At 39.6% G+C, this 13,648-nt stretch overlaps 1 protein-coding gene across 5 annotated transcripts in view; it reads left to right on the top strand.

Annotated features, from left to right (window-relative positions):
* Window positions 1–13,648, top strand: part of LOC119474909 (palmitoyltransferase ZDHHC14-like) — a 53,542-nt gene that overhangs the window by 31,042 nt on the left and 8,852 nt on the right. For all 5 annotated transcript variants that reach the window (XM_037747259.1, XM_037747256.1, XM_037747258.1 and 2 more), the window contains exons 4-8: window positions 3,186–3,338; window positions 7,894–8,031; window positions 9,573–9,621; window positions 12,124–12,226; window positions 13,127–13,236. In XM_037747259.1, the coding sequence (XP_037603187.1) occupies window positions 3,186–3,338; window positions 7,894–8,031; window positions 9,573–9,621; window positions 12,124–12,226; window positions 13,127–13,236 (553 nt within the window). The remainder of the gene's footprint in view (window positions 1–3,185; window positions 3,339–7,893; window positions 8,032–9,572; window positions 9,622–12,123; window positions 12,227–13,126; window positions 13,237–13,648) is intronic.

The raw sequence follows: 13,648 nt of genomic DNA on the forward strand, positions 1-13,648 counted from the left end.
TACCCCTCTGGTTTTAGTCCTACATCTCAGCAGGCAGGTTGAGGTCAGTTCTTCTGTATGTTAGCCATCATCATTGTATTCTAGTACACTTTTCCATCTGTGAAGGTAAAGGTCCCAGTTTTCTCTCTTACACATACACAGCAGGATAGCAATTAGTTTCCCTTTATGCCTCAACAGGCAACGCCTAGCACAGTTTGGCTGACATTGAATCCTCATTTAGCTTTGTGTATGAGGGTGTGAGTGGGTACAGATTGTGTGTGTGTGTGTGCGTGTGTGCGCGTATGTGTTCTGTTACATCACTTCCTATTCTACCTGTCCTTATTTTCTCGCTTCAAGCTCTCAAGTCTGGCCTGTCTCTCTGAGGGATCTCCCACTAGACACTGATGTAAGACTAAGCTTTCGATGGCAGTGTACAAATGGCTTTGTTCAGCAGAAAAGCTACTTTTACACCCCCCACCCTCACCTATTACATTGCTGCAGGCATCTGTGAACAAGTATGGTGAATCTTGATGGGCTGGTCGAAGTGTACTTAAGTTGTGACCACAGTTGATTTACAGGATAGTGGACAGAAATACAGGTATTTTACAGTCAGGTATTTAAGGCTGGGCTGTAAGAAGTTGTGTTGCATCTTTCATTCTACTGAATTTCTATTCTGTTACTGAATAGATATACTGAATTTCAGTATGAGACAGGTAGAGACTGTAAAAGAACACTATCCATCCATTATCTGTAACTGCGTATCCTATTTGGGGTCGTGAGGGGGAGCTAGAGCCGATCCCAGCTCATATTGGGCGAAGGCAGGGTACACCCTGGACAGGTCAGAAGAGCACTATACTAGTTGAAAAATAAAATCTCTGGCTTTGACCTCATGTTGTCCATTTTCTACAATTTTGGAAGTATTTTATTCTACACTAATACAGGCACGAGTGATTCTCCTTTAGTATTGATTACAATTATTTTTGTAAAGAGATGAGTTGAGGCTATAGTAGTTTGATGAGGACAAAGGGGCTTTTGGTCTGCTAGTCTCTACTGAGGTGATTGGTGCCAAATATCTGCCCTCTACTGAACTGATAATATTGCCCTATACTGCATTCATCCAATGTCGGCAGAATGGGAAAATTGGAAAAAACATTATTCCAATTTTAAATATTTCATGCATTATTCCAAGATGCTTACCCCTGTTGCTGGTCTCGTAGTCACGCCAAACAAATTTAAATTAAGCCTAAATTAAATATTTTTACTCTTTGATAATAATAATAATTGTTTATTAACAAGTAAAAACACATATATAACAGATACTTGTGTTTATATTGGATTTAAGTTAGGGTTAACTGGCAATGGCAGCTTCTTTTCAGCAATTTTGCCACAGCTTTTTGGACACTTAGTGTAGCTGTTTGTCAAGTGGGAAATATAGTTAAAAATTCCCAATGTCTCCAAATTAAGATTACAAGTAGGAGGCTGACGTGAATTATTTTTGTCTGCATGATATGACTTAAACGCATCATTATGTATTTTTTACCTACCTGTCAGCATTATTTCAGAGATCTCTGAATACTCTTCAAAGAGGTTTCCTCTAATGCTTCAGAAGGAACCTGCACTTGGTTATCATAGCTCTTTATGTCAACTGACAGGAGCTAATATTACCAGAAATGTTTCTGCACTGTGACTACCTAAACAAAGGGACTTCACTGTGGTAGCTGTATTATGCTCCAAATTGTTCACACACTCCCCTCATTTGTTGTCTCCCTCAGTGGAGTCTGCTGAGAGGGCAGAGGAACAGAGGGAGTACGGAAGAGAGTGCAGAGCGCTCTGTAGGCATCGATCACAATAGAGACAAATTCAATACAACAGAACTCACTGGCTGCATTTCCTCTGCTCTCCTTTAGAAATGTCAAACACCCACACAAACCCTAGTCCCTATACAACCCCCCCAATCCCCACTAACACACAAACACTCTGTTAGCAATGCTACGTGTAAATGATCTCAAAATGATCTTCCTACACACACTATCTCCTACTCTCAGGGTGCGTGAGAGCGCTCAAAGCCAGCTGAGCAATAATAGGATGCAGGCTCTACCTTTTTATGGCTCGAAAATCACTATCATTGCGCTCATCCTTACCGTTTAGCCTGTCATCACTGCTGTCTTACTCCACCAAAAGCCATTCAGAGCATTTTACTACCATTTTCTTTTTTTGTATTTATAGTCTGAGGATCGTGGTGTTAAGTGCATGTCGAATTCCAGGCTTGTTCATCTTACCTGAACTAGGTTACAAGTTTAGTCACCGTAGCAGCTGACTTCAGGTTATTCAGAAAAGACAGGGATGCTTGTTTTAGGGGGTGGTAGTGTTTTATCAGTAGCACACTGAATCTGTGTAGCTCATACAAAAGAGCTAAAATGGTGGGGCTAATTAAATATAATGAGCTGTGTGGGTTGTCCACGTTCAAGCCTTTTAAGCTGCCAATATCATGACATATACCTTTATCACAGCTAAAGATAATTGCAGCTCAGTAAAGATTTCTCTTCACCATACTAGCCTTGTTAAGATTCAACAGTCAAATTAAACCAGACAATCTTAACACATTGCTCCTAGACAGTAAAGTCTAGTGGATTCTACTGGCTCAGCTTACAAATAAAGAAATGTGTTATCTATACTTTTTAATAGTGCTTCAAGTGGCTGATTTTATAAATACCATTTCATTATGCTAAACAAATAATGATTCAAGCATTAAATTCTTTGTAGATTATGTTTTGAAGGCAGCATGACCTTTTTTTCTAGTGAGACTGCATTACAAATGTACATTTTCTAGCCATTAGTAACCTGTAGCCTTCATATAGTGTGCTGCTCTCTGTTGTTTGGGCTGCATGTCATTCAGATTGTGGTACAGTAATTTCCCTGTATGGTGGACACGTTTTATTTCGTACTGTAGCCTATCCTCCTGGCTCTTATTGTATTTTAGTCTTTACGTCCTTTCCAGAGGTTTGACAAATAAACAAGTAATATTTTTTGTCACTGGAATATTCCTAACACACCTGCATCATAAATTCTCCATGCACACTATAGTGCTGTATGTGAGAGTCCATTAGTGCTTGAGTGAAACTGGGAGAAAACGCTGTGCAGTAGTACGGGTTTTCACTTTGATTCTTATGTTTCTCTCTTGTTTTTCTCTCTTTGATCTCCCCAAGACGTGGCTAACGGCAGCACAGGCTACAGGCCTCCTCCCAGGACCAAGGAGGTAGTCATCAATGGCCAGACAGTAAAGCTGAAGTATTGCTTCACCTGCAAGATCTTCAGACCGCCACGTGCCTCCCACTGCAGCCTCTGTGACAACTGTGTGGGTGAGTGAAAATGATAATCTCTGGCTGAGAGTTTGTATGTTTGGCTGATATGTTTTTGTTGGCAGTCCTAATTTTTACCACATTCATTTGGAGAAATTAGTGTAATTAACACAAACAGTCAAGACCATCACCAAACCATCCTCTATCCAAGTTGTGATTTTGGTTACCACTTCATATATGTGCTTATGTATTTTAATAAAAGGCCAATATAGATCTGATAAACCGATCAACTGCTGCCTCACTTAAGTCTATCTGAGAAAATCACATTTGTTATGTTATTTCTCTTAAGAACAAACTTGGGGTTGATACAAATGCTGACATATATACCTCTCCACCCCCCACCCACATATAAACCCACAAACCCACATATATACAAACCCGTATACACAAACACATTTTAGCACACACAAGTCGTATAACCTGATTTAGCGAAAAATGCATCAATACAAGCCAAGATAAATGTTTAGTTTACGATGCATATCCACAGGGAATATACAGTACATATGCTTCGAGGCATCCACATTCACAAAGAGGAGAGGGAGGAAAATTTCAATGAGAACAACAGAAAGAAAACAGCAGCATCATGTTTTAGTTTTGCTGCTCTTCACAGCCACATACTCCGTCTCTGGAGACAAAGCAAAGAACACAGCTAGACAGTTACTAAAAGATACAGAGATGCAGAGACCTGTGTGTCTGTATCTTTCTCATCTGGGTTTTTGTGCTGCTCACTCATCAGAGATGACGCCTTCTTTGAATGTCTGTTTCCTTGTCAGAAGTGGGGCTGACTGAAAACCTGGGAGACAAAGATGACGAAGTAGTAAAGACAGTGAACAAAAATGAGGAGGTGGTAATCAGATGCGAATGATGCACGCTGGCAGGAAGGAAAACAGACTGGCAGCTGGGAGGGAAGTCATTTTCACAAATACGCTATTTCCACAAAGGTGGATTTTGTGCACATTTTAAGTGGATTGTTAAATTCCAAAATGAAACTGGTGAAGCTCACTTTTTGATTAAAATGTAATTTAAAGTAGATATCGTGCCTTAAAAAAAAAAAATGGGATAAAGTAAATGAGCAGTACAATCACAAGATGCTTTAAATACTGTTTCAGACCAAACATGGACACAGAGCAGTGTGATCTTCTAAATCCAAATCTTTGTGTATAAGGTAAGGGTGTTAGAAAATATCAGAAATATCGAGTAACTCAATATTATGTTTTGTGATACTGTGTTGATTCTCAAAAACACAGTATACATTTTTAAACAATAGTTCACATGCAAAGAACGCAGTCAATACTTAATTTAATTTGCAAAGATAAGCGCCCCCTCAAAGTAGTGCTATGATGTTGGATGTTACAGGGACTGTGATAAATGCAAATGCAGATCTGATTGCATAAAAAAAGTAAACTTTTTTTTACTCAGATTTGATGGTGGTGTGTTCTTTATACTATGACAGTTTTCCTAAAATTAGATTTAAAAATATCTCAATATATCGCCTTGCTTCCTTGCTATCCCAATATATCACAATATATTGAATTGTAACCCCTGTATCATGATATGTATCGTATTGCCAGATTATTGACAATGCACAGCCCTAGTATAAGGATTAAAGAGTATGTTTGGATCATAATTGTGAGCCACAGATGGGAGGGAAATGAAGAATGAAACAGACACATAGTTGGACTGTCCATGGGGTGGGAGTGATTAATGTCAGTTGTAACTGGTGTCTCTTTCATAAGAACTACTTTCCCCTCTGCTCTCAAAGCTCCAGGTCGCCACCCAACATGGCTTTATAACCCCAAAATGAAATCTGGAATCAGGTCATGGTTCATTATGAAGCTTCAGAGATAAACTGTATAAATAACGGCATAGGGAATTAGGTCATATGCAGGAGAAAGGGCCAACATTCACATATAAGATGTGTTTTCTGGCATTTTTCAAACACTGTAGAGCAAGGGAAATCTATTTTTTTTTTTTTTTTTAAATAACCCTAGCATGTTTTTAGTCAGTAATGATCGGTATTAGTAACAAATTATATTGGCACTTGCTCTTAAACTGGAAATGCGGATCAAACTGGCAGTGAAAAAGCGTTACCCGTCCTTCCCTTGTCTCTCGACTTCTCTGTCTCTGCGTGTCTACCTCTGGTGCTGTAAACGCCAGGGGGCTAACAAGCTCTTAAATAAGTTAGCAGCCAGAATGGATAGGGCCTCCCTTGTGGAAGTGCAGGATAGGAATATGGTAGAGTCACTTCCTTTTTTAAGAGGGTTATCCCCGTGGGAGTGATAGAAGGAGCTTATAAGAGCGCAGAATTATGATACACACACAGACCGCTTCGCTTTGCCCTCTGTCCTCCTCTTTTTTCCTTCACAGTATATTCTGTACTGATGTCTAACATGGTGTAATTGTGTTTACATCCAGTTGTAGTGTTCACACAGTAGGGTTGCAAAATTCTAGGAATAGTTAAGGTGTATAAAATGGAAATATAGGGGTTATTCCTCAGGCTGTATTTACCATGTCATATGCAGATAGGAACAAACTTTTATTATATCATCAGCAGAGATAATCCATAAATATGCAAAATTAATTAATTAATTTTTCAAATATATTCTCAGTGAAACTCGCCATGTGGTGAGTTAACGTTACTAGCTAGCAAGTTAACTGATGGGGAAAGGTACTGAACATTTGAGCAGGCAATGTGGGCTGTGTGCAAACTTAGGGTTTAAAGTGAACAACTCCCCGAAATAAGCTCACCATTAAAAGATATGATTTTTTTCATATTTGAAATTGTGCAAACATTCTAAAATTCCCTAGCTTAATTTCCCTTGGAAATTATCCGACCATTTGCAGCCCTAAGTGTTTATAAATATTGGTGCTTGTTCATGTGTGGGCAGAGATTTTGTGATTGATTTTTAGAGTGATTTTAGGTCTGTCTGCTTCTGCTTTCCCCCCCCTGATTTGCTTAATTAAAGGACATTAGATGAAAATTTAATGACACCCTTGGAGAAATTATGTAATGTAAGTAAACCATAAAATACATTGGCACATAAATGAATATATTAGAGCATTATGAAACTGTCAGTGTTGCTGTTGCAAGCTTTTGGTTTTACTTTAAAGCCATCATTGAAAGGGTGATGCTACTTACCAATCAGCTCCCGCGTCTGGTATCTATTAGCAGTTGTTTCTACTACCTCTACCTCCTCCTGATCTTGGTTGAAAGATAATCTGAAACTTTGAAAGAGCAAATATGCTTCTGTCATTGTTTAGAGTGATTTTATTCTTCTGTTTATTGTATATCAGTGGAAGCTCGTTCTTCACACATTCTCACAAAACATCCTTACATTGACACACGGAGAATAGGAGTGTAGAAACACATGCAGAAGAACATCAAAAGTCTCACTTCTCCTCTTCTGGCATTGTTGGTCACTTAAAATTAACGACCAGAGTGCAAAGGCTGTGATAATGAGATTTGACTAGCAGTGCTCGTCCCCTTTCATCCTGTCTGACTAGAGGCTGCGTTTCCCAGACACACTTTAACCAGGCATTGATTAATGAAGACAAAAGCAGGTCATTTCACTTCACTAAACAAATAATGGCTCTGATTAATTAGTTAAGTAGCTACCACCGTGCACAGCCAGGAGTCCACCCTCAAAGATAGGATTGTGGAGTTAGGACTGATTGAATAACCACGCTATCAACAAGCCCTCAACTCTTGGAGCAATCAGTGAAAAGATAAGTATGCCGGAGCACAGTTTCATTGATTAAGATACCACTGACTAATTTTCATCTGAAAGCATTTTACATTACATTTACTGAAGTAGTTCAGACTGTGTTTTGAGTACATTCCAGCAAGTATTTCTGAATCCCAGACATTTTATTCACTTAAACAACACAGATATTTAAATGAAAGAAGTTTTTAACCAAGGTGGCTGACGGGCTTGCGTCAGTATTAACATATTGTTAAACCCCAGTCGTTCCTGTCTTACGGCTGGGTTCCTTCCATGTACTTTTACTTTACTTCCTCTCTTTTGTCTTCATTTGCAATTCCTCAAACGTCGTCAAATATTCCTAAATTGAGGTTTTACTGGAGGCATCCTGCAAAGTGCTTCTTTCAGCGTCTCAACCTTGCACAGACCCACAGTGACAGAGGGAGCTTTTTCAGCCATACACAGTCATGTTTGGCCTGTAACTTTTATTAGCTAGTTTATATAAATAACCAGTGCGCTATGTGAAAAATGTGTATATTTTCATTCTAAGACCCAGAGGGACACTTCCCATTTCCCCTAATTTCCCACAGCTCCAGACTCATAGTTTGTGTTTACATGCGCTGAAGTAACCTGGTTATTGGTGTCACTAATTGAGTGTTGACTGAGTAAACATAGACGTCTTCTGGAGAAACCACATTTCTAAGCCATGTGTACATAATGCGGTTTCTGGCAGGGTTTTTTACAAGAGCAGATGTAGATGACAAATACTTCAGACAGGAGAAATATCACTGTGACTTGTGTGAGTTCTTCTATCCAAAATAAACTTTTCTTACTCTCCCTCTCTGTCCATGCAGAGCGTTTCGACCACCACTGTCCCTGGGTGGGGAACTGCGTGGGAAGGAGGAACTACCGTTTCTTCTACATGTTCATCCTCTCGCTCTCCTTCCTTACCATCTTCATCTTCTCCTTCGTCATCACACACATCATTTTACGTAAGTAGCTGAGGGGAGGGGGAAAAGGACATGTGCTCAGGCATGGTACACACACGCACACACGCACACACACTCCTCCTGGCTGTGTTCTTGGTGTGTTTGGAGCCAGCAGGTTGTAAGTGGGCGTTGTGAAAAGCTGCAGCATTCTGGCTTAATACCATCTTTCCAGCTGGGAGCAGGCGGTGGACTGTTGGGCTCCCCATCAGTGTGTGTGTTTGTGTGTGTGTATGCATAAATGACAGTCAGTGGATCAATGTTGCACTAGAAAAGAATTATGGGCAAAGATTAGCTGCTAGAAAATTGTATTGCTGACTAATTCTTTTGTTCTCTTTTCTCTGAATGTAACCATGCTGTGTTCAGTGAAAGTGCTGTCAGATTTGGCCAAAAAAAATGCATCACAGCACTTTGAATTCTTCGTATTGTAGGGTTTTCTTCCATTGGGGCTCAGACCAAGTTAGAGAACATCACAGTGACTTGATAATCTGTTCATCTTGTAAGCGTACAGTAGATGTACAGTTCAGCTGTGGGGAAAACCTGCTTGTCAACGCTTTAAATCAAAGGTAGTTGCAGTCCTCCAGTGATAAATTTAAGTGATAAAATCACAGTATTTCTTTCGTTTTGTAAAAAATCTCTCAACCCACTAGTTTTTTTGTTAACCCAATTTTTCATGGATGCAGTTAAAAGATAATATAAATGATCAGTCTGGCTGAGTAGAGCCACGGAGATATATCCGACCTACAGCCACTAGAGATGCTTCTTCTCTGATATGTATGAACATTAGGGCTGTCACAATCAGATTTTCACTACACGATTATCGTGGCCAAAAGAATTCACAATATTATCGCAATATCTTTAGAACATTTGAAGAAAACATAATGCTAAAAATACGAGTATAGGGAAGTGGAGAGAGAGTCTGTAACCACAACTGTACAAAAAGCGAGAATGGAAAGGCACTGAAATGATTTAAGAGGCGCTGGATTATTTACACAATATTATCATGTGTATATCTGTGTATTATTAACATGATAATCAATATTTCATTTTTTAAATATCACGTTAAACATCAATACCGGTGTATCGCAACACCCTTAATGAACATACAATTGAATTTTCCATTAAAGAAAAGTCACAAAAATGTTTGTGTATGCTGTGAACAATAGTTTTAAAAAAGAAAATCGGAATCGACCAAGAAAATTGCAATTGGTGCATCTCTAACAGCCACATATAACTGGCCTTCACTTATTTTTTTTGCTCTTGCTTCTGGCTCTGTCCTCTTACCACACATGGAAGTTAAATTGGAAAGCCAATTTAAGTGGGCACACGCTGCCCAGCTCAGTCCATCTTGTTGACACTTAAACTTTAACCAAGAATGGGTCTGCAGCAAGTTAATGGCTCCAGAGTGTGTAGTGGTACCCAATATCTGATACAAGTTCCCACATTTAATGTTGTTTAATGCTGATATTGTGTGAGATGGTGTGTATTTAATGGCGAACACAATTGTATGGTGGTCTAATGGGAACTCCGTCTTTCTCTGTTCACAGGCTCCCATCGAAGCGGGTTTCTCAACGCACTTAAAGAAAGTCCTGCCAGATATCCTTTCACTGAAATTGGCCTTTTGGCATTTACTGTGGAATAAGTGTCTGTTAAGTGTGATTGTCTGATTTTTGCTGCTATGATTTTCTCTCTATACTTCTCTGTCCATAGTAACAAGACTAACTAGCCCAGCGAGGGCCTATACAGGTCATTCTGTAGGTCAGAATTAATTTGCTTAACATGCCTTTTCAAAGCATTCCCATCAATCGTGCTGCCATTTTCTGCAGTTGGAGTACTTGCATAACTGGTGTGCGTCTGATTAGTTCTGTTCCATCAGGGTAACACATCACGCAAGACAGCTCCTCAATCTGTCTCTGTCGATTGATTCAGACCGTCTCTGATTTCATCTGGCTCTAACTTGCCCCCCACTCCCTCTACAGAGATGTCGTGCGAGTGGGATTTGATATGAGCGCGGGTATGTCGGCCTGTGTGATGGATGCCAAGTGTGTGCGAGACATCTTAAGCTACAGCTGTTACAAAATACCCTGTAAGTCAGCTTATTGTCTCAGCACAACATCAGTGATAATCATGTGGACTGTGGTAAGTTCAAGCAAGGCAAACGCTTTATTTTGACACCGCAGTAAAGTTTGGCTTCACACTGTTTGACCTTAGTTTTTAGCTGTAAATCCAGGCAGTAAAGGTCGGAAGCAGTCACCTAATGTCAGACTTCAAATTTATTGTCACCTCCCCAACACATTATTTATGAGTAGAGAGGGAACTGTACTTCACCTTTTAACCTTTTGACTATTAAGGACAACCTAAATCTGCTGAAGATGGAGATGCTTTTTAGTTTATTTTGGATTCTTCTCTGATTCTCTTTAAATAATACAAGAGTCTGAACTAGGATCCTATAATAACCAAAATCAATGAGCAAGTTTGGAGAATCTAAACTGATCAAATCGAAATGATACCCAACGCTATTTCTAAGCCACATATCAAGTTGAGAGCTCAGGGCTATGACACTGTCCCTCTCTCTCTCTCTCTCTCTGCCCTTCTCTCTATGGCTGAGTGAGATAACTGTTCCTCTGGCGGAGAAATGTGTGCCAAGCCAAGCTGATAACGGCCTGTGTCCTACAGGACTTTAATAAAGGGGAATTGCAGTCGATAGTATCGCAGCAGTGCTTTGTTCGAGGTGAATAATGACATGTTTTGTTCTTGCGAAGGAGGAAGAGATTGGGAAGAGAGAAAAAGAAGAGGGAGGTTAAGAGAGAGAAAGGGGTGAGAGTGAGGGTATTTAGTTGATTTTTACAGTACAGTTTCACAGACTGACTCCTGGTCTTTGACTATGTAATAATATATTGTCCTACCAATATGCCCACAGGGACTTATCTATACTAATTTTTAGTTTCTGGGTATTTATAGGCAGAGGTCGCATTAACCGAATATTTTCTGTCATTGACTGAATTTTTTTAACAATCTGAAAGCTGTCCGTCATTTTGATGAACTGGAGGAGGCCTTGGAGCGTGTGTGTGACCATTTGGGTGGCCGCTGGTGCAGAAGGATCGCATGCTGCGGGATTTCCTCCCGGTGAAGCGAGTTCATGCAGGATCGGGGGAATCACACAGAGAATCTGGTAATTCCAGTCTCAGAGCGCGGGTTTAGCCTTCAGAACAAAATGAAATCGGCCACGAGAAGTCGTCCGTCCGAGGCAAAGACTACGAAAAAAAACCATTCATCTTCATTCAAAGAGACAACACAGTCGGTGTCGTGTCTCTGTTCATCTTTTCTCTCCATGCATAATCTATAAACTTATTATATATATTTATTATTAAACACAAACACAGCGACGCACATAGCGAGCACTGCTGCTGTGAGTCAGTCTTCAGACCAATACTCTAAATTATTGAAAAAAGATAGGGCTATGGAACACTGGATTTTTTACGACACACACACACACACAGAACGGACAGTTAGCACACCGTAAGGAGATAATCGCTGAATTCAACAAAAACTGTATCGGATTAGAATCACAGACTCTGCCTTTAAAATAGGCCTATGTATTATTGTCATTAAATAAATGAAAATGATGGTTAATAATAGATTATGACGGAATTTGTACAACCCTGTCCACCATTTTGGGAAAGTCTAACGCAACCACTGTTTGTAGGTCTTTATGAATAAGATATTCTTTTAGAGACTGTATCCTAAAATGCAGTTAAGGGCCACTTTTTCCTTTTTTCATAAAGGCAACTTGGACAGGGTCTGTGTTTTTCTGCCTTATGTGGAGCAGAGAAAATTATCAGCGTTCTGCAGTCCCAGCCAAATGAACTGGTAACTAGGAACTATTGGCAAGAGCAGGACAGCCCCGAGGCTGTAGGTCAATATGCTAGCTGTTAGAACTCATCCTCTATTTTGTCCATGCTGGCTCCATATGGCTCTATTTATCATGTGTGTGTGTGTCTTTGTGTGTATGGGCTTCCACATTATTTTCTGTCTGCCACAGTTTTTATTTAATCCATTCGTACAGTTAGTGAAACAATTATTCCTTGACTGTGTCACTGTGCTTGAGGTGGTGGTGTGTTTCTTCTCGGTCTGGTCCATAGTGGGCCTCTCAGGCTTCCACACCTACCTGATCAGCTCCAACCAGACCACCAATGAAGACGTGAGTAAGAAATAGACATCACACATCATGCCACATATACTGCTCCTTAAAATATACACTACAAAAAATGATGAGTACAGCATGAAGCATTGCTAATAAGTCATGTAATTTTTCTATATCTGCTACACACACTATATCTGTGGATTTTTTTCATAGTCAGTCATTTGAAATATGTGCTTTATTTACAGATTAGTATAAATTACTTTTCCTGTGATGATTAGAAGTAGTAGTAGTATTCTTTGTAGGGCTGTACTCGATCAAAGTAAAAGCATAAAAATGACTAATCGATTAAAGAAATATTAGTCGACTAAGACCAAAACGACCGATTAGTCGACTAATCGACGGGCAGCCCTAATTCTTTGTTAGTCACAGTTGTTGGTAGGTGTGGTGTTCTTTAAAGCTGCAACTATAACGTTTTCCTGACACATATTGTGTGATAAAAGCAAAAGAAACCATGAAATGTTTTCACAACTGATTAATTGTTGGAATTCAGGAAAAAATAGCCAAATGTCAGATTTTTCCTGCATAATAACAGAGAAAAAAACATATTTTTATATTCTTTTTTTTTGTAGTTTTAAGTAGTCACAAGGCTTTTAATTCAAGTATATATTGTTTTGTAATTTCTTGTGTTTATATTATTTTTCACTTAACAACTCTGGCATTAAGAATCTTGCCAGACAGATACTAAAGGCAAACAGACAAGAGAGTGAGTCATGTGTCGTTGTGGCCAGCTAGAGAGTGGTGCTAATAACGCGAAGGTCATGGGTTGGATCTGCGTATGCACCATAGACATTTTTAGCCCTAGACTAGACACAATACACAAACATAATCTCTGTGTTACACAGATTTTTCTCCCAGTGAAACTTGAGATATTTATCTATGTTGTGTGGTCTCTTCCAGATAAAAGGGTCATGGTCTTCTAAAAGAGGGAAGGACAACTATAACCCCTACAGCCATGGCAATATATTCACCAACTGCTGTGCAGCACTGTGTGGACCCCTGCCACCCAGGTATGACGTGTATGAATGTATTTTTACGAGGTGATTTATGCACTCCCAGATGTCCATATGATGACATATAAGCCCTATCATTCACTGCTCTGAAAAAACCCATTCAGTAATTTGTCACCTTCACTGCAATAGGTCACAGCACCTGTTATTTACTTCCCTCATTGTAATTTTGTGTTTTGTCCAAAGGCCGAAATAGAACCGTTAGTCAAGACTGCTTTTGATGTGAGGAGCTGCTTTGAAACGAGCCTGCCTGCAGCCTTTTCTCTATACATAGCTACTATGATGCTGCAAGAGTGGAAAGGATTTCAAGCCCATCTTAACCAAATCCAAGATCAAAGTTGGCCTGATATATTAGATTTCACACTTTTGCCGTTCATGTGATTTAACAAAAATACAGGCCAACTGTCACAGC

Source organism: Sebastes umbrosus, chromosome 16, assembly GCF_015220745.1.
Source record: "Sebastes umbrosus isolate fSebUmb1 chromosome 16, fSebUmb1.pri, whole genome shotgun sequence".
NCBI lineage: Eukaryota > Metazoa > Chordata > Actinopteri > Perciformes > Sebastidae > Sebastes > Sebastes umbrosus.